This window comes from Neoarius graeffei, chromosome 11 (assembly GCF_027579695.1).
Source record: "Neoarius graeffei isolate fNeoGra1 chromosome 11, fNeoGra1.pri, whole genome shotgun sequence".
NCBI lineage: Eukaryota > Metazoa > Chordata > Actinopteri > Siluriformes > Ariidae > Neoarius > Neoarius graeffei.
In genome coordinates this window covers 49,762,759-49,783,119 of record NC_083579.1, presented here as the reverse complement: position 1 = coordinate 49,783,119, position 20,361 = coordinate 49,762,759, and the positions used below count along the sequence as shown (strand labels likewise).

Below are 20,361 nucleotides of genomic sequence, written 5' to 3'. Positions count from 1 at the left end.
AACTTTTGCATGCAACTGTATATATATACACACACACACACACACACACAACAAGAATGCCTAGCAGTCTTAGATTGAGTTCCCAAGTATGAATTTCAAATCAAAAACATGGTGCGACATTCACAGTTGGAAATTTCAGATCGAGACACCTCCCCAGCTTAACCCCCCCAAACACCAAATGTTATGACAGTACGGTAGTCTTCCAGGCTTAGCTGCAGCATGTACACTTTCTACAGTGGCATTGTTTGGACTGGAAACATCATCTCTCTCGACTCCAAGTGAGCATTTTTGCTCTGACCTGCTCATCCATGACTGCAAACTGCTGAGCACTGAAAACAGTTCTCTCGTTTCAGTTAAGCTAGCCAGCAGGTTGTGATTTAGCATTACATCTCAAAGAACAGACAGTTTTATCTTCTGCTGTATCTGCATTTCTTCAGCAGTCCCTTACAAAAAAAAAAAAAGTCACCCACCGAGGACTGCTGAGCTTAACTTAGCAAGATACATTATGTTAATCAGGTCTGGGTCAAATTTGTTAACACAGCACTAAACCGACATAATTTAAATATACTCTCTCGGTAGCTTGGTTTATTTTAAATAAATAAATAAAAATAACACACCCAGGAAGCCTTATGTCCGAGTTCAGTTAAATGATGTTACAATATATGCTCCGAGACTTCAAACCCTGCTTAGCTTAGCTAGGACAATATAATTTTGATTGTTTTTCTACGACTTGTTTGGCTGTTAAATAAAAAAGCTTGAGAAAAATAACAATACAAATTGAAACTCCGATACTGAGATCCCACATGTGCCAACCTCTGATAAATGTAAGCTAGTTTACAATCTCATCTCATCATTGTCTCATGACAAAATTGAGAATATCCGACAAAAAATTCAAACTACTAATTTAAGGTTAGACAATGAAAGTGACCTTGTAGTTAACAATATAACTGTATCAGATCATCAGTTAGAATGTTTTACTCCCCTAAAAGAAACTGAATTACTCTCATTAATCTCTACATCAAAAGCCTCAACTTGTGTACTAGATCCCTTACCGACACGTCTATTCAAACAGATAATGCCTGGAGTAATTGAACCGCTTCTAAAAATAATAAATTCTTCTCTTACGATTGGCTATGTACCCAAATCCTTTAAACTAGCAGTTATCAAACCCCTGATTAAAAAACCTGACCTTGATCCCTGTCAGCTGTCCAATTATCGGCCAATATCAAACCTCCCCTTTATCTCCAAGATCCTTGAAAAAGCTGTGGCACAGCAGTTATGCTCATATTTACATAGGAATAACATCCATGAAATGTATCAGTCAGGATTTAGACCTCATCATAGCACAGAGACAGCACTGGTTAAAGTAGTAAACGACCTACTGTTGGCGTCTGATCAGGGCTGTGTCTCGCTACTTGTGTTGCTTGACCTTAGTGCAGCATTTGATACCATTGATCATTCCATTCTCCTGGATAGACTAGAAAATGTTGTGGGAGTTAAGGGAATGGCCCTCTCCTGGCTCAGGTCTTATCTAACTGATCGTTATCAGTATGTCGATATAAATGGTGATATTTCTAGACGTACCGAGGTAAAGTTTGGTGTTCCACAAGGTTCTGTCTTGGGTCCACTGCTTTTTTCTCTATATATGTTACCTCTGGGCGATATTATTCGTAAACATTGTATTAGTTTCCACTGTTATGCTGATGACACACAGTTGTATGTTTCTGCAAAACCTGATGAGAGACACCAGCTTAATAAAATTGAGGAATGTGTTAAGGACATTAGACACTGGATGCTTATAAATTTCCTTCTGCTTAACTCTGACAAGACTGAAGTACTTGTGCTAGGACCACATACAGCTAGAAGTAAGTTTTCTGATTACACAGTAACTCTGGATGGCCTTTCTGTTTCTTCACGTGCAGCAGTAAAAGACCTCGGAGTGATTATTGACCCCAGTCTTTCATTCGAAACTCACATTGATAACATCACCCGGATAGCTTTCTTTCATCTCAGAAATATTGCAAAGATAAGAAATTTAATGTCATTGCATGATGCAGAAAAACTAGTCCATGCTTTCGTTACCTCCAGGTTGGATTATTGTAATGCCTTACTGTCTGGATGTTCCAATAAGTGCATAAACAAGCTCCAGTTAGTTCAAAATGCCGCAGCAAGAGTCCTTACTAGAACTAGAAAATATGACCACATCACGCCTGTCTTATCCACACTGCATTGGCTCCCAATCAAATTTCGTATTGATTATAAAATACTACTATTGACCTTTAAAGCACTAAATGGTCTCGCACCACAGTACCTGAGTGAACTTCTGCTCCTCTATGACCCGCCACGCCTACTTAGATCAAAAGGTGCAGGCTATCTGCTGGTACCTCGTATAGTGAAGGCTACATCAGGGGGCAGAGCCTTTTCTTACAAAGCCCCACTGTTATGGAACAGCCTTCCAAGTAATGTTCGGGAATCAGACACAGTCTCAGCATTTAAGTCTAGGCTGAAAACATATCTGTTTAGTCAAGCCTTTTGTTAATGGTGTTTGAGGTAAAGGAGTAGATCTGGAGGGTCCTCAGACATAGAGTGTTTTGGTAAACTGGGATGTATGGATGCTGTCAGTCCCCACTCGCTTGCTCACTCAAGTTTGTTGACGGTGCAGTGGCTGGCTGCTTTATGTCCCGGGGCTCCCTCATGCCTGTGTTACCTTCTGGCTCTCTCCTTTTAGTTATGCTGTCATAGTTAGTTGCCGGAGTCCCTGCTTGTACTCGGTGCAATATGTATACTGTTCCTACTTATTCAGGTGACATTGGGCATACCTAACCACCTGTGTTTTCTTTCTCTCCCCCCCCCACCCCAAATCTGTCCCTCTGAGTTACATGGAGTCAACAGGAAATCTTTTGGTGGAGACGGTGGGGACCTCGACTGGCTATCGTAGCCTGCAGGGAATCGGCCGTCAGACATTCTGTCGCATGTCCCAGACCCGGTTAAATGTAACTGAATTGTCTTGGCCAGGCCTAAGGGTCCCATCTGCATCTCATCATTGCTGAGGAGTGTGCTCCCATCACCCAATCAAGCATCCAGCCAGAGCAGGTCATGATATATTTTTTACCATATTAACATGCCATTGTGCGTCATGCCTGATGTAAAGACTCTCGTCTCTGCGAGCCTACCACACAGATTTAATACTTGTCATTTTTAGGGCATACCTAACAACGTGTTTTCTTTCTCTCCCCCCCGCCCCCCCATCTGTCCCTCTGAGTTACATATTGATCCTGGGATTGAGATGCTGGCCTCTTCTGCCCCTCGGACCTGCTTGATCCATCCTGGTGCCCTGTGTCTGGTCGGAGTTTTATCGCCCCACTCCTGTGAAGGACGGCCCCATGAGGACAGTTGAGGGTTATACCTGTTAAAACTGTTAATATTATAGTCAGGCTGTCTGTTGTTGCCCAAATGAGGATGGGTTCCCTTTTGAGTCTGGTTCCTCTCGAGGTTTCTTCCTCATGTCGTCTGAGGGAGTTTTTCCTTGCCACCGTCGCCACAGGCTTGCTCATTGGGGATAGATTAGGGATAAAATTAGCTCATGTTTTAAGTCGTTCAAATTCTGTAAAGCTGCTTTGCGACAATGTTTATTGTTAAAAGCGCTGTACAAATAAACTTGATTTGATTTGATCTCATTATCTCTAGCCACTTTATCCTGTTCTACAGGGTCGCAGGCAAGCTGGAGCCTATCCCAGCTGACTACGGGCGAAAGGCAGGGTACACCCTGGACAAGTTGCCAGGTCATCACAGGGCTGACACATATGGCCCTTTTCCACGACCCTTTTTCAGCTCGCTTCAGCCCGACACGGCTCGCGTTTCGACTATCTAAGAACAGCACGACTCAACTCGCTTCAGCCCTGCTCAGCCCCCAAAACTCGCACGGTTTTGGAGTGGGGCTGAAGCGAGCCAAACCGAGCTGAGTGAGGCTAGGGGCGTGAGCAGACACTCCCCTGCGCGCTGATTCGTGAGGAGGAGTGTCCTCACATGCCCACACACGCCCCGCGAGCACGCTGGGATCTGTAAACACTGCAAACCCGGAAGGAGAATTACGAATTACGAGAATTTCTGAAGCCTTATGTGCCTCGCCTCATCTATACGCTCTTGCCAGTATCTGTTGGCGTTGTCGGTGACAACAAGCCACAGCACCAAGACCAGCAACACTAACGACTCCATGTCCTCCATGTTTATTGTTTACTCTCCGGGTCGTGAGACTACCGCTTAAAAGGTCACTGATGTCACTGTTTGCGCCGCATAACGACATCACCTGACGTCCACCCACTTTCGCTAACTCCACCCAATGTGTCCACCCACTTCCAGCCAGCACAGTTCAGCGCGGTTGTAGTCGAAATGCAACTCCAACAGCCCCACTCAGCTCGACTCAGCACGGCACGGCTCAGCCCGACTCAACCGCGTTGGTAGTGGAAAAGCGGCATTAGACAACCATTCACACTCACATTCACACCTACGGTCAATTTAGAGCCACCAATTAGCCTAACCTGCATGTCTTTGGACTGTGAGGGAAACCAGAGCACCTGGAGGAAACCCACACAGACACAAGGAGAACATACAAACTCCACACAGAAAGGCCTCCATCAGCCACTGGGCTTGAACCTAGAACCTTCTAGCTGTGAGGCGACAGTGTTAACCACTACACCACTGTGCCGCCATGAACAAACATGATATTTGCATATACTATATGGTGAATACAAAAGATACAGAAGTACGATTTTTTTCCCGTCTGAGTATGAGCACAAATACTTTTTTTGGTCCTCATTGATATTAATAACAAAAATGAGGAACTTACCATTTCAAAATTTAGGGGCATCGTGGAACGTTATTTATCTCTTGTCTACTTTTCTCCAGTTTAAAGATGGGCAATGAAAAGCACACAAGATCAAACAGTAAATAATAAAAATACAGTAAACAGCCTGATTCTATAACTGTAGTAATCCATATTATGTCAAGAACCGCTCAACTAAGTAAAGAGAAACGACAGTCAAGGTCAAGGCTTTTTTTTTTAAATTGTTATTTCAACCATATACAGTTGGTACAGTACACCCTTAAAACAAAATGTTTCTCCAGGGATATGGTGCTACGTTAAACAATCACAGGATTACAAATCTATGTATAACAACATAAAGTGGAAAAAGTGTAGCAAGTGCAAACATTGCAGACTATAAACTACACAAAGTGCAAGCATCAAGGACAGTGCACAAAAAAAAAAAAGACAACTAGCACAGACAGACAGTACAGTGCCAACCAGTACCCGTCACTGATAATCTCATCTCATTATCTGTAGCCGCTTTATCCTGTTCTACAGGGTCGCAGGCAAGCTGGAGCCTATCCCAGCTGACTACGGGCGAAAGGCGGGGTACGCCCTGGACAAGTCGCCAGGTCATCACAGGGCTGACACATAGACACAGACAACCATTCACACTCACATTCACACCTACGGTCAATTTAGAGTCACCAGTTAACCTAACCTGCATGTCTTTGGACTGTGGGGGAAACCGGAGCACCCGGAGGAAACCCACGCGGACACGGGGAGAACATGCAAACTCCGCACAGAAAAGCCCTCGCTGGCCACGGGGCTCGAACCCGGACCTTCTTGCTGTGAGGCGACAGCGCTAACCACTACACCACCGTGCCGCCCCATCACTGATAATGTACAGAATAATGTCCATCATTACTTTAAGACATGAAGTTGAAGACAATGTCTGACTGCACCTGTAAAGCAAAATGTGAAGCAGCCCGAGACGACCGTTTTCACAATGGACAAATCAAATGGACCACAAAATGAACGACAAGCTTGTGGGTGACTTTAGAGGGGTCCGAGTTCATTTGTTGTGTTTATATAGGCACAAAAATTACTCATGGAGTCATGGTCCTGAGAGGAGCACTGAAGCGAACCAAATGGGGGAAGAAGGGGGAAGGAGAAGAAGAAGAAAAAAAAAAAATACACACCACACCCGAGGTCACCCTTAATCGTCATAGAAATTTCATAGAAATTAATTTGCTCCTCATTTCCTGTTTTCTAAGTTTCATTAACTAGATTTCCATCACTATCACATGGTCACAGAACACCAATAGCACAAATGACGGAAATTTCCCCTCAGTTAATGGAGGGAGGGGTGGCATTGTGAGTAACGTGCACTACACCTGTCCACACTGCACCTGCAGACTTGCATTTAAAACAAACAGCCACGTCATTGAGCCATTGTGTCGAAATCCCTCAGCAGTTTTATAAACAGAAGCAATCCCATGTGAGATAGATGAAAGCAATTTATTCAGGACGTAGCATAAAATAGTGTCATCATGCTGTATTGCTGAGTCATGCTGTCAATGTTCCCCTCTGCTCGGCTACTAATCACGCTTGTGGTGTCTAGCTCAAGCCATGATGCCTATCTACGAAGTGTAGGCTTTTGAGGTTTTACCCAGAGGCCTGCTCTGCACAGTGTGCACCTTTCACCGAGACACACAATCATCTGTAATTGGGAGAAGGTCACAGGTACTGCTATACGATGACAGCTCACACAGTCAGGCATCTTCCACAAACCTCAGGTTCACGACAAGCAAGGACAATACATGCTCCAGTTCCGTCAGTCTCTCTCTCTCTCGTTCTTTTTCTGAACCATCTCTCATGGTGGGCGGCACGGTGGTGTAGTGGTTAGCGCTGTCGCCTCACAGCAAGAAGGTCCGGGTTCGAGCCCTGTGGCCGACAAGGGCCATTCTGTGCAGAGTTTGCATGATCTCCCCGTGTCCGCGTGGGTTTCCTCCGGGTGCTCCGGTTTCCCCCACAGTCCAAAGACATGCAGGTTAGGTTAACTGGTGACTCTAAATTGACCGTAGGTGTGAATGTGAGTGTGAATGGTTGTCTGTGTCTATGTGTCAGCCCTGTGATGACCTGGCGACTTGTCCAGGGTGTACCCCGCCTCTCGCCCGTAGTCAGCTGGGATAGGCTGACTATGCGACCCTGTAGAAGGATAAAGCGGCTAGAGATAATGAGATGAGATGGGAGCTCTCTCATGGTCATTATCAGATTTTGCATCCAGCCTTTTATGCAAAGTTTTAAAAGTGGATGGGTGGATCGATCATCAAAAGATAAAACCATCCATTACAATGCTGTTTTGGCACTCCAGACACAGGCTAAAAACAGCCATGCACTTTCTGTATTATTGTCTTGTTGGATTTAGTTGATGAAAACATCAGTTCAGCTCTCGTCGTCAGCACGGTTACCCTGAAAATGGCAAAACACACCGTCTCTATTCCTGTGTGCTAGATAAAGCACTCTGTATTCACCGCAGTGACTCTCGCCTCTGCATACTCAAAGCCATTATGGACCATAAAAACTCTTTTTCCGTCATTCAGCCAATGTGTCCGACACACACTACAATAAACCATGGAACTTTTCAAAACTGCACACTCACCGAGTCAAGTATCTGCACTCTTTAAAAAAAAAAAAAAACACTTCACGCTATTGTAGTGTTTCCGTTCCTAATCTTCATCTTTCTCCGCACTGGAGACATTTTTAACTGCTCCCAGTGCACCCGTCACAACACGTTAACCAGCCAACAAGCTCATTAGGAGTTTACAACAGGTGTGTCAGGACAAGGGGGCGCACTAAAATAGCGCAGTGCAGGGTTCTTGATAACATCCAGGAATGATGAAACCCTGACCAAGAGCAACAGCATATGAAGATGAGATTGAAGAGGGTTAAAGATCAGCTTTAGTTTTGCTGCCTGAGAAAGCACAGAAATAGAAATGTTCAAAAGTGTCTTAACAGAGACGATCTCTCCAATCGGAGCCTGAATGAAAATAACAAACACTAGCTGGATTAACTCTTGTAGCTGACTGAGTGCACATTCTAACACAAAGTTGGCTTCCTACCGAGTTCAGAACCTACACTCCCACTCAGAGAAGAGTGTTTCCCACTTCAGTCCCACAGCGGCAAATATCTCTAAAGACACTGAGTCACCATGCTACAGCTTTGTACTGATCTGAGACAAGCTTTTCAGTTTCGCTTAAAACAATCACATCCAGACATAAAGAAAGGAAGTGTTTAACCCATACAATGAACTTCTGTTTTATCTACATTACATTAATGGCATTTAGCAGACGTTTTTACCCAGAGCAACATACAACATCCCAGAGCAACATATTGCAGAGCAGCTGGGGGTTAGATACCTTGCTCAAGGGCACTTCAGCCATTCCTGTTGGTCTAGGGACTCGAACCAGCAACCTTTTGGTCCCAAAGCAGTTTCTCTCACCATTAGGCTTCCTAATACTGTACATTTAGAGTCTACAGACAGCAAGTGTGCTCCACTGGCCACAAATTCATTCATTATTCTCTCAAAAAACATTGGGTCCCAGTTCTTTTCCACTTCATTTGGAGTCATGATGGCTTATTCCGTATGCAGTCTATAGCGAGGTTTCCAACCACCTGGTTTTATGCAAATTTTGATCTTTTGCATATGGAAACAGGCAGAAATGATCATTTACATAATCTAAACATGGCAAAAGTGGAAAAGTTGACATATTAAAATGAACAAGCAATAAACACATTTCTGGAAAAAAAATTGTTTTTTAAAAATAATGAGGTAGGAACTGCGTGCGTTTCAGTCTCTGCATGACAGCATGTGTTTGGCTGAGGCTCATGGACTAAAATGTTTATCTTGCTCGTTTAACACCGGCGTTACAGCAGTTAATGGAAGCACACAATGTTTTCCGTTTTCTATTGCCAACATTTTTAGAAATTCTACTAAAATTAGCAAAATATGGATGAAATCACATTATGTGACAAACCGCCACGACAGAGAGAAGCGTTCAGATGCAGCTTTTACATAGTTCATAATAATCTCATACATATGCATATGGACTGCATCTGCCCTATTATATGGTGCATTGACTGCTACTTTGAGCCATGAATTTTATTTCTAATGCTAATTCAGAGACGCGTGAAAAAGAAACCAGATACTGTATTCAGGTTGAGGAGAATGCTTTACACAGCCTTCTGATGGAATAAGAAGAAGCCAGAAATGATTAGTACTGTCGTTCAGCATCAAAAAATAAGGAGTATATATATATATTTTTATCATTATCATTTCAATGTCTTTGTTGTGTTGTACACAGTGCGAATCCTGAAATATCTCAGAACACAATCTCTCGACAAGTCATTCTGCATTAAGTTACAGTTACGCCTCAGGGACGAGTTACACATACCGTATAAGAGGCAATAAACCCTTGGTACGTCCTCTTTCTTTACAAAACTACCCACTTCTGTGTAACACAAGGTGACTGCACCATCATCTTACACTTTCCTCAAACTGCAAACTGGCTTATATTACAGTTCTGTCCATCATTTGTGTGTGTACCAAACCCACATGTTCCTGTTTCAACCCCATCCACACTATGAAACACCGAAGTCTTTATACCTTTTAGTCATCTAATAATAAGACCATGCCTGGAGAAGGCTGAAGATTTTGTATCGGATCATAAATAATTACGTAAGCGTTATCTAAGGCCAACAGTAAATTACAGCAATTGGACACCAAGAGGCTCATAAATCAGCATCAAACAAAAAAGTTAATAACTCATAAAAGCCTCTGCGTTATCTAATGGAGTCCACCGGCTCAAGAATGTAAGTGTGGACTACAACAATTCATAATCTGTCAAAGCTAGTTCATAGGTCACCACTGTTTTTGTTTGGTTGGTGCAGTAGTGGTTTTACATTACCTATGGAGTTTAGAGTGGAGTTTCCAGCTGTTTTTATGCAAATGTGCATTTGAATTTGCTCCACTGCAGCCCAGCGTCAGAGTACGTGCACTTTAGAAGACACTTTCCCGTATGCCGGGGCAAATCTTCTTGCACAACGTGACAGATCCGAGTCCATCTAAAGCGTCTCAGATTAGCATTAGAGAGGGATGGAGATTTTGTATAGGAGCGATGAAGGATGGCTACCCAAGACCAGTTTAAATGGTCATTCAGATAGCTACGTGGAACCTTATCCTCACAGTTAAAGTGATCGTCTTGCAAAAATGACATCGCCCCTGGAAATTATACCGTATAAAACTAGACATGTTAAATAGTTTACTGTCTAACCTGTATTTTAATACAAGACCGGGAACATGTTCTATTTAGCTGGTAAAGTTTGGCTCTTTGAGTCCGCCATTACACAAATGCGTTCCTGGCAAGTTGCTGTTCATTCAAAGGAAGCGACATCATACGCGCAACGCTTGAAAGTTCACGGCATTTCTGGCTTTGTCGGCTTTGCAAAACGTAGCATGTTTTTAATTCCAAAACAAAATTAAAACCAAAGCATGCCTCCTAAGAGGTGTGTCAGTCAAGGCTGTTCAAGTGTAGCCGATTAAAAAAAAAAAGCGGAAATTCGATCCTTATAGCCCAAAGTCAGCAGGACACTTACGGAATGAATGGATTCGATTTGTACGGACAAAGAAAGGTAACTTCAAGCCGACAGGACGGTTTGGCGTCTGCACCATACATTTTGAAAAAGATACATTTGTGAGGCAAATTCACATAGAAGGATTTGAGCAACATCTGGTATGCGGAGCAGTTCCTACGATCTGGAAACGCAAGTCCAAAGCACCATCCCAAAGAGCTCATCGCCGCACAGTAAGTGTCGAGCTTGTGTTTAGCCTGTTGCTTGAATTTATTAGTCATCCTTAGTCAGATCAGTAACGTTGTAAGATAGTTTCTCATCTCATCTCATTATCTCTAGCCGCTTTATCCTGTTCTACAGGGTCGCAGGCAAGCTGGAGCCTATCCCAGCTGACTACGGGCGAAAGGCGGGGTACACCCTGGACAAGTCGCCAGGTCATCACAGGGCTGACACATAGACACAGACAACCATTCACACTCACATTCACACCTACGCTCAATTTAGAGTCACCGGTTAACCTAACCTGCATGTCTTTGGACTGTGGGGGAAACCGGAGCACCCGGAGGAAACCCACGCGGACACGGGGAGAACATGCAAACTCCACACAGAAAGGCCCTCGCCGGCCACGGGGCTCGAACCCGGACCTTCTTGCTGTGAGGCGACAGCGCTAACCACTACACCACCGTGCCGCCAAGATAGTTTCTATGTGGCCAAATATAATACTTAGATGGACGAAAGACAATTACTGATCTAAAAGCAAACCATAACATGCTTACTCTGAGTCACTTCTTTATCTTTGTTGTCATAAAGTTGTGTAGAGAACAGCTGCGCATATGATGTCACACATGCAGCGCCGCTGACCAATAAATCACTGTGATATAATGGTGGACAAGCTTTCAATGATTTTTGGAACAGGATTCAGACGCAAAAAAAAAAAAAAAAAATCTTTTTCGAACCAGTGTTTATTTATCGGTGAACTTTACAACCTATTTGAGCATATTGCACACAAGAAACCTGGGATTTTATGATGTCATTTTCGTAAGACTAGCACTTTAACTAAATTTACACAGAACTGCTTAGCCCAACCAGACCCACACAGCCAACATGGATAAGCAATCGAGTACAATTACAGTGAATCAGTCAGTGTTTTACTTTAGTTCAGTGACTCTCTTATACCGGTGCACAAAAAAAAACACAAACACAGCCTTTTAGCAGTAATATTCTTTTAACTGATCTTATTTTCCTTTTCATCATTATGAATCGAAAGCTACTTCACAGAAGCTGTTGGATAGCTGGATTAAGGCCAAAAAGGCTTTCGAGGCCAGTCATTAGAAGCTTAATATTAAATTAAAAAATTATCATTTCTTTCGTTGTCCTAATATTTTACAGCCGATTTTACAGGAATGTTAATGATGCCAAACTGAAGGCTGCGGTGCAGAAGTAGATCAGTAAAATTCAAATGCAGGTGTGGGCTCAGTGCCTTGGCTACAAATTATTTTTAGAATCAGCCCATGGCGTGTGCATTTGCCTAATCAAATGAGCTTTTTGTGCTCCTCTAGAGACTGCACAGAAGACTCAGATTAATGACATGACAGCAGTTCTGGGAACCCCATTTGTGGCGTAAATAAGGGTTTCTCTCTCACACACACACACCTCCCAACAGAGGGTGTGTCTTGGCACAGCTGCCTTTCTCTATGGAACACAACTGTGGTGCCTGAACAGTGCATGCAGTGTTCCTGAAAAAGCCCAGCTCAGCTCAGCAGTGAGAGACTCCAGCTCTGTGTATGCGTTTATAAACCGTTCCCCAAATCCGTTAAAATAAAAGGAACCATCAGAGCTAGCAGCACAAGCTAAGACAGACTAAGGTGGTGTTTACATTAGACCGTATCCATACCGTTTTCGTTGCGGATGCACTGTCCGTGCACATTAAAACGCCGGGAAACGACTCCACAGGCGGAACAATTTGAATCCGCCAGGGCCCACGTATTCAACCCAGTTCGTATCTGATCCGGTGCTGTGTAAACATTGAGGAACGAGGATACGCAGTGCTGAGCTCTAGCTGACGTCGTCATTGGACAACGTCACTGTGACATCCACCTTCCTGATTCGCTGGTGTGACATCCACCTTCCTGATTCGCTGGCGTTGGTCATGCCACGTTGGTCATGTGACGCGACTGCTGAAAAAAGGCGCGGACTTCACTTCCTGTTATTTGTGTGTGTACGCGAATCGTTTTAAAAACGTTAATCTGATGATCCGCTGATTCGAAATAATGTAAACAGGGCCTAATACACACACACACACACAGGAGAGCTACCAGGGCCGACAATCCATGCCACAGGACAAAGCTTACAAATCTCAAAGTGGGTCTGACGTAGCTAAATTCAAGCTTGAGTCCTGAAATATAATTAAAAGCTTTGTCAGCACTAGAAGGTTGCAAGGTTTGAACGTGTGTAAGCAGAGAGCATTGTGAAGGATGACTACTTTGCTTCTTTCCAACTCCGCTCTTAACACATCCAATCAGCATGTGCGTTATCTAATCTCGAGCAGTTTAAAGGCTCTACGAGGCATGTGTAAGGCTACGACTTAATCCATTATCTGTCAAAGCCAATTCAGTTCCTTTCCCCTTCAGCTGGAGTCTTATAGTGTCTACAGTAGGCGTTCCAGCCACCTGTTTTATGGCACATTATGAGTTTCAAATATATGATGGAAAACCACAAAGGAAAATATTTACACTTGATGAAAAGTAGTTTTTATCTGCACGATAGCCAATCTGCAGAGATCATCAGCTGTGACTTGTCCTACATCAACAACCTTTAGGAACCAAGACGAGAGCAGTTTCGACTCACTTTTTCAACTTTTCTCTGTACTGTCTAATTTACTGCTTCGTTTCCGTTATTTAGACTGAATTTACCAAGTAAACTCCTTGTAAATGAAATCCAACTTTCTGATTCTGATTAAATCATGGTTTGTTTGTTGTTGTTGTTTTCCTGGTGCTCTTTGGATTATTTCCCCGTGTTGTGACCATTTTAAAATATTACCTCTTCAGAGTTGATGGCTACATATCAGTTTTCTTTTACCAGTCTCTCCCAAACTCACTCCCTGTGTCTGAAATCACTCACTCGTTCACTATTCCTTACTCACTATATAGGGAATTACTATATAGAGGACTATATCCCCCTTCAGACACAAGGAAAAATGCTATGGAATTTCATGTGTACAATTGTACATATTATGTCCGAAGGGGATCTTGTGAGCTCATTGATTTAAAAAAAATTAAAAATAAAAAAACCCCACTTTCGGACATGACTCCATCACGCTGTTATTTATATCATTACTGTCACACAATTAAAACGTGCCAGATCAGTCAGCTGGTTGGTTTTCAAAATAATAAATACATGCATGCATTTTTGTGATAAATCCATATATTATACTGAGCGTATTTCCCACATTAATAAATACAAAGTACTTTGTGTCTGCTGCTTCTTTCAGTTCTTTTAAATCAAGGCTGAATACTTTCTTCTTTGCCGCTGCCTTTTATTAAATCAGATTTGAGGCTTTTGCCTTGATTTCTTTCAGCGCAACCACAATGTATGATGTGATATATTGCTTGGTTAGTGACCATCAGTTGCACACTACTTTTCGTACTGCACTGTGGGATACTTTGAGTGCACTATATAGGGTGTATTAATTTTCATTATACATTCGGACAGCACTACAAAATGGCGACCTCACTATATAGTCCACTATTATAGTGAGTAGGGAGTGATTTCGGACAGAGGGTCTCACACTTGCCCTTTGCCAAGTCCCACCCCCTTGTTTTCTGTTGCCACCTTCAACAAGCTTTCAAGACCTCCATGAGGTTAGCACCCCATATGATAAGAACGTGAATAAAAGTATTTCGATTCATTCCTGCATGTTTGTGCATGCAAAATATAAAATTTGTGCTCAATTTTAGAGAACGTAACCGTTAAATGTTCAAATAATATGTTAAAGACCCAACCCTCAAATCACGCCAAACATGTCCAATTCATCTGTGCATGGTTTGTGCATGCAAACTAAACATATGTGCTTCGTTAATGGGGTGCTGAGTGATGTCACATGTCAAGAAAATAATGTTTAATAATGTAAATCATGAAGCACATGTTTATTTCGTGTGCACAAATGAATCAGACATGTTTGGAGTCATTTGGGGGTTAATGGGGTGCTGGGTCATTAAAACATCATTAAAAATGTAATGGGTAATTTCTCTAAAGATATTTGAGCACTTTTTTTTTTTTTTTTAATTTTGCATGCACAAATGAATCAAAATTATTTTATTCACTCTCTCATTATATGTGGTGCCACTTCACAGAGGTACTTCCAAGCCTGCATGCAAGTTATCAGTGATGAAGGTAGAAGATTTACCGTGTGAATTTCACAGTACCTTTTTAAAATAGCCAAAGTTTCATAAAGTAGAGAGTCTCCAATGTGCATGTAAAAGCCAAAAAGTCAATAGTTTAATCAACTAGGAATCCACAGAGATGACACAGTAGGTAATACGGTGTAACCACACCACTGACGTTTATTAAATATTTCTAGTAGAAATTTATTGAACAGTGATTAAGCTCTCATCACTTTCCACTTCACAGTGATTGAAACACAGTACATACACTGTACTTCAGCTATACATCATCCTAAATTCAGTTTGTTAATAATATTTAAAAAAAAAAAATTAAAAAAAAAAAAAACAGGCTTCATCTGCAAGATGTAGTGCAGACACATTTATATTGTTTGTGGTTTTGACCGGTTGAAACAGATAATGTAGTCCCGCATGTCATTTTACCTACATTTCACTGTTTTTTTTTTTTTTTTGGCTGTTGTTCTTTGCAAGCATCACCTTGTTACAGAACAAAAAGTCCATGGGGTGGAGCCGGACCTGATCCAACACCTTCTACCTTTTTATCTTTGTGCGTCTTTTGGTAGGACTGTGGTAGCGACGCCATTGTAATTACATCCTGACCCTCTTTTGGTGGACTCTTTCCCCCCAATTGTAAAGCAACCTTGGGTGTGAGAAAGGCGCTATATAAACTGAATTTTATTATTATCCCATTTCCAATCTTGAAATTGCTTAGGTTTAGTGTACACGTCGTAGTAGTAGTTAGACATGGGTCATTTCTCACTCAGTTTTCAAGATATCTGGATGAAACTTGGTGTGCATACACTGTAGGTAGTGACCATCTGTGATCTCCATATCATGCATGACGACACATGATGTCATTTTATGACGTCATAAAATTTTCAGGAATGGCTATGAATGGGACCACCTGGTACAGTACCAGGACACGCTAGACAAAATTCTTTCATGCCATCTTCCATGGCCCTTATACCTTAATACTTTTTTGCACTCATTTGGCCTCTGACCTTGACCCTTTGCCAGAATTAGGTTAAAGGTTACTTCTGCGTTAACTCGCTAGACCTACTCCTCCCTCATTTTTTCATGAATTTTCACCAAATGGGGTACGAAGAACCTATTGGGGGGGGGGCTTCAAAATCGTTCGCATCAGTTAAGTGATTTGACCTATTTTCACTGAGTTATGTGACCTTGAACTTGTCGATTAGGTGACACTATAGACAAAACTGACTTTTTGCTATTTTTCATGGTTTTTGAGCTAGACTTGCTCCTTTGTCATAGAAAAACATATTTTAATGAATATTTATAGTTTTGACATATTGACCTATGTCAATATTAGGTCACATAGGCTACGTTCACACTGCAGGCTGAAGTGACTCAAATCCGATCTTTTCGCCCATATATGACCTGTATCCAATCTTTTATTGACAATATGAACGACACAGATCCGGTTTTTTCAAATTCGACCCAGGCCGTTTGGATATGTGGTCCTAATTCCGATTCCTATCCGCTCTTTTCATATGCAACTTCAGTCTGAACCGCCAGGTCGCATTCATCCGACTTACACGTCATCAACAAGCCACAAACGTCACTATTCTGCGCTGAAGTAGGCGGCGGGTCTCTCAAAAAAAGTTACAACAACATGGCGCATAATCACGGGCGCAGACAGAGGGTGGGACGGGTGGGATTCATCCCACCCAGATTTAAATTCGCTTCGTTCGGCCCCCCCCACTTATAGGGAGGAAAAAACATCTATGCTGTCTTTCTTTGCATAAGGCAAACCTCACGGAAAAATCAAAAGACTAATTACCATTCGGTTTATTGAGGTGCATGGCAGTGCATAGTTGCAACAACTCACATAAAACAAAACAAAGACTGATATTCGGTTGGTTGAGCTGCGCAGACTGCACAGGTTGCGAGCTCGAGCTTGGTTGCTATGGTAACCCACAACAAGTTTGACAGGCATATCGGGGTTGGTTTGCTGGCAGCTTTGTCCCCCCCAGTTCAAAAAACGTATCTGCGCCCCTGCGCATGACATCAATGCGAGGGACGCTTCGGGCTGTGAAGGTTCTGAATCTTCTCAATGGAAGGACGCAGAGGTTAGGGAGCTGATTTCCATTTGGGGGGATGCAGCTATTCAAGCTAGATTGGATGGGTCATACCGCAACCGGGCGGTTTTACTTCCGTAAACACTGGCCATGCTCACTGCGTGTGACGTCGTCGTATCCTGCAATGCGCATGCGGAACACTTTTAGGTCGCTTTTCGTTCATACTGAGGATCACATACAAGTCGCATATATTTGTTAATGTGAACGACCTCACAAAAAAATCGGATTTCACAAAAAAATCGGAATTGAGCATTAAGCCTTGCAGTGTGAACGTAGCGATATTTTCAATGGCCTATATCTCAAAAACGGAGTAAGATAAGGCTATAGTTATTATTAACCATGAAGAGGAAGTCATATATGGGCTTTCATTTGGGAACACTGGTTTTGCCCTGGAGTGATCCTGACAGGTCAGATCAATGATCTGCATATTTTTCACTAGATCTTCACCTGCATCAAGAAATTGGTGAAAGATAGGAACTTAATTAATATTATTAACCATGGAAGTATTATATCCTTTTCTCTTTGTCATCAGATTCCAGACAAGTGGCCTCATTTCTCTCAGTTCTGTGACCTTGACCTTTGTCCCAAGGCCTCAGGCGTGGAAATGGGATACCACTGTGCCCTTGGCACAGTACCTCTAGTTATTATTATTACCACCTCGCCCGGGACGGAGTCCACCAGGGAGCGAGGTGGGGTTTCTTTCTTTCTTGTTAATAATATTATGGGAAAATGGCTGGACCAATCTTCATGAAACTTTCAGGACAGATGGGCATTGGTCTCAAATAGAACTGCCAACATTTTGAGGGTCATCCGGTCAAGGTCACCAAAAAGGTCAAAATCGTTTTTTCGCGATATCTTCCATCTTCATTCAGATGTGCTCTGATTGGCTGAGAGCAGTACAGTGTGCGAATGAGAAACAGAACCATGTTTATTGGTCAAGATCAAAGTCAAGGTCACCAAAAAGGTCAAAATTGTTTTTTCGCGATATCTTCCTTCATATTTATCATAAGTGCTACCGGGTGAGGTTTGTTTTGCCTGGCAACACATTATTATTATTATTACCTGGGCAGAGTGAAGCCAAAGGTCCACTTGTACAGGCAACTTGATAAAGGTGTTAAATGTGTTGTTTCTTGCTGTACGGCATTATTTAGGTTTGAGTTAGAGTTAACCTTGGGCTTATAGTCAGAGTTGGATCAAATCCAGATCAACCCCTTAACATGTGGAATAACAACTATCCAATTTAGAAATACACCACACACACACACGTCGTGACATACTTTCAATTCGATTCAGTTTTAACAGACATGGTCACAAAGCAGCTTTACAGAAATATGTAAATTCCTGATGTAAATTTGAAATTTATAGGAAATGTTAATTAAGAACAATTAATTATAATGCTATTAGTTATAGTCACAAGTTTTTACCCATCACACAGCATAAAAAAGTCTCATCGTTGCTTTATACTGTACCCGCAATGCCATGTCTGTACAGTAGCTGTTGCATTTAATGTGTCATTTATTATGTTGTACAAATTGCACATCTACGAGAACAGAGTTGGATTTATAGTTCTGGGGTTTTGTTTTTTCTTTTACTGCTGTAACTTTTTTCCCCAATTTGCACGTTTTCCAGTGATCATCTTGTCATTTGTCTATAATATATTGCACCAAATCCTTAGAGAATGCTATTGAATTCTACTGTATGAGTTTTACACTGCTAAAATGCCAATAAACATTACATTACACACTTCTCCAAACTAATTATAAATCACACAAACGACCCCCAAAGACACCAGGGGACACACTGGCAACAGATCCGGTTCTGCACATCTCCAAAGTGTACGTTGGAAGCATGAGAGAGAATGGGGGGTGGGGGGGGTGTTTAACGGAAAAGAAGAGCAATCGCTCACCTAGTCCTGAGGTGTAAATGGCCTTCACTGACTTCTTCATTTTGTACAGCACACTGCGATCCACATCCAAAGCCTACACACACAGAGAGAGAGAGAGAGAGAGAGAGAGAGAGAGAGAGAGAGAGAGAGAGAGACATTTAAAACACATTTGTAGCGAGAAATACCAATACACTAGAGGCCTATGTCCAGCATAAATACCAATACACTAGAGGCCTATGTCCAGCATAAGTACCAATACACTAGAGGCCTATGTCCTTTTACTATGTCCAGTACATAATAAATTAACTGCAATTTCATTACGCTTATTGCATGATACCTATAGTGCCCGCCACAATTATTGGCACCCAATTATTAAAGATTTTTTTTTTAAAAATCCAACTTCTGGTGACGTATCTTCATCTCACACTCAGTGAGGAAAAAAAAAATCCAACCTTCAATTGAAATAAATTTATTCAGAGGAAAAGAACTCCCTTATCAAGAAATAATTATTTTCAACAAAAAACACCTGGGGCGGCACGGTGGTGTAGTGGTTAGCGCTGTCGCCTCACAGCAAGAAGGTCTGGGTTCGAGCCCCGTGGCCGGCGAGGGCCTTTCTGTGTGGAGTTTGCATGTTCTCCCCGTGTCCGCGTGGGTTTCCTCCGGGTGCTCCGGTTTCCCCCACAGTCCAAAGACATGCAGGTTAGGTTAACTGGTGACTCTAAATTGACCGTAGGTGTGAATGTGAGTGTGAATGGTTGTCTGTGTCTATGTGTCAGCCCTGTGATGACCTGGCGACTTGTCCAGGGTGTACCCTGCCTTTTGCCCGTAGTCAGCTGGGATAGGCTCCAGCTTGCCTGCGACCCTGTAGAATAGGATAAAGCGGCTACAGATAATGAGATGAGAAAAAACACCTGCCACTATTTTTGGCACCCCGTATTTAATACTTTGTACAACCTCCCTTTGCCAGTAAAACAGCACTGAGTCTTCTTCTGTAACATTTTATAAGGTTGGAGATACAGAGCAGGGAATCTGAGACCATTCCTCTTTATACAATCTCTCCAGATCATCCAGGGTCCTCGGCCCTCTCTTGTGCTTCTCCTCTTCGATTCACCTCACAGGTTTTCAATGGGGTTCAGGTCCTGAGGTGACATGTTTGATCAGTAATTGAGCACTCCACAACAAAGACAGATGAAGCTCAAATTTCATATGTGGATAGATAACTTGTTACTTTAAAAAAGGCATGCAGCTTTTGTGGATATCATCGTTTTCTTTATATGAAAGCTATTTTTGCACAGTAGTCAGAAAGTAGACACCAGCGGTGACATCACTAGGAGGCGAGAACAAATAGGCTGCATATTGTATAGTAACTACTATGAACACACTGTAGAGTCATAGTAGAATACTGGTGCTCTGAATACTGGTGCTGTCCTGACTATTACATGACAACAGTGGTTCTCAAAATGTTTTGCATGACGCGACCTCCTGGCTCTGCATCACAGACTCTTTGGGGCCCCCAGACCCCACTTTGAGAACCACTGC

The 20,361-nt window shown here is 42.4% G+C and overlaps 1 protein-coding gene across 2 annotated transcripts in view; it reads right to left on the bottom strand.

Annotated features, from left to right (window-relative positions):
- asap2a (ArfGAP with SH3 domain, ankyrin repeat and PH domain 2a) overlaps positions 1 to 20,361 on the bottom strand; it is a 157,440-nt gene that overhangs the window by 78,860 nt on the left and 58,219 nt on the right. For both annotated transcript variants that reach the window (XM_060934099.1, XM_060934101.1), the window contains exon 2: positions 18,844 to 18,916. In XM_060934099.1, coding sequence (XP_060790082.1) covers positions 18,844 to 18,916 — 73 coding nt within the window. The remainder of the gene's footprint in view (positions 1 to 18,843; positions 18,917 to 20,361) is intronic.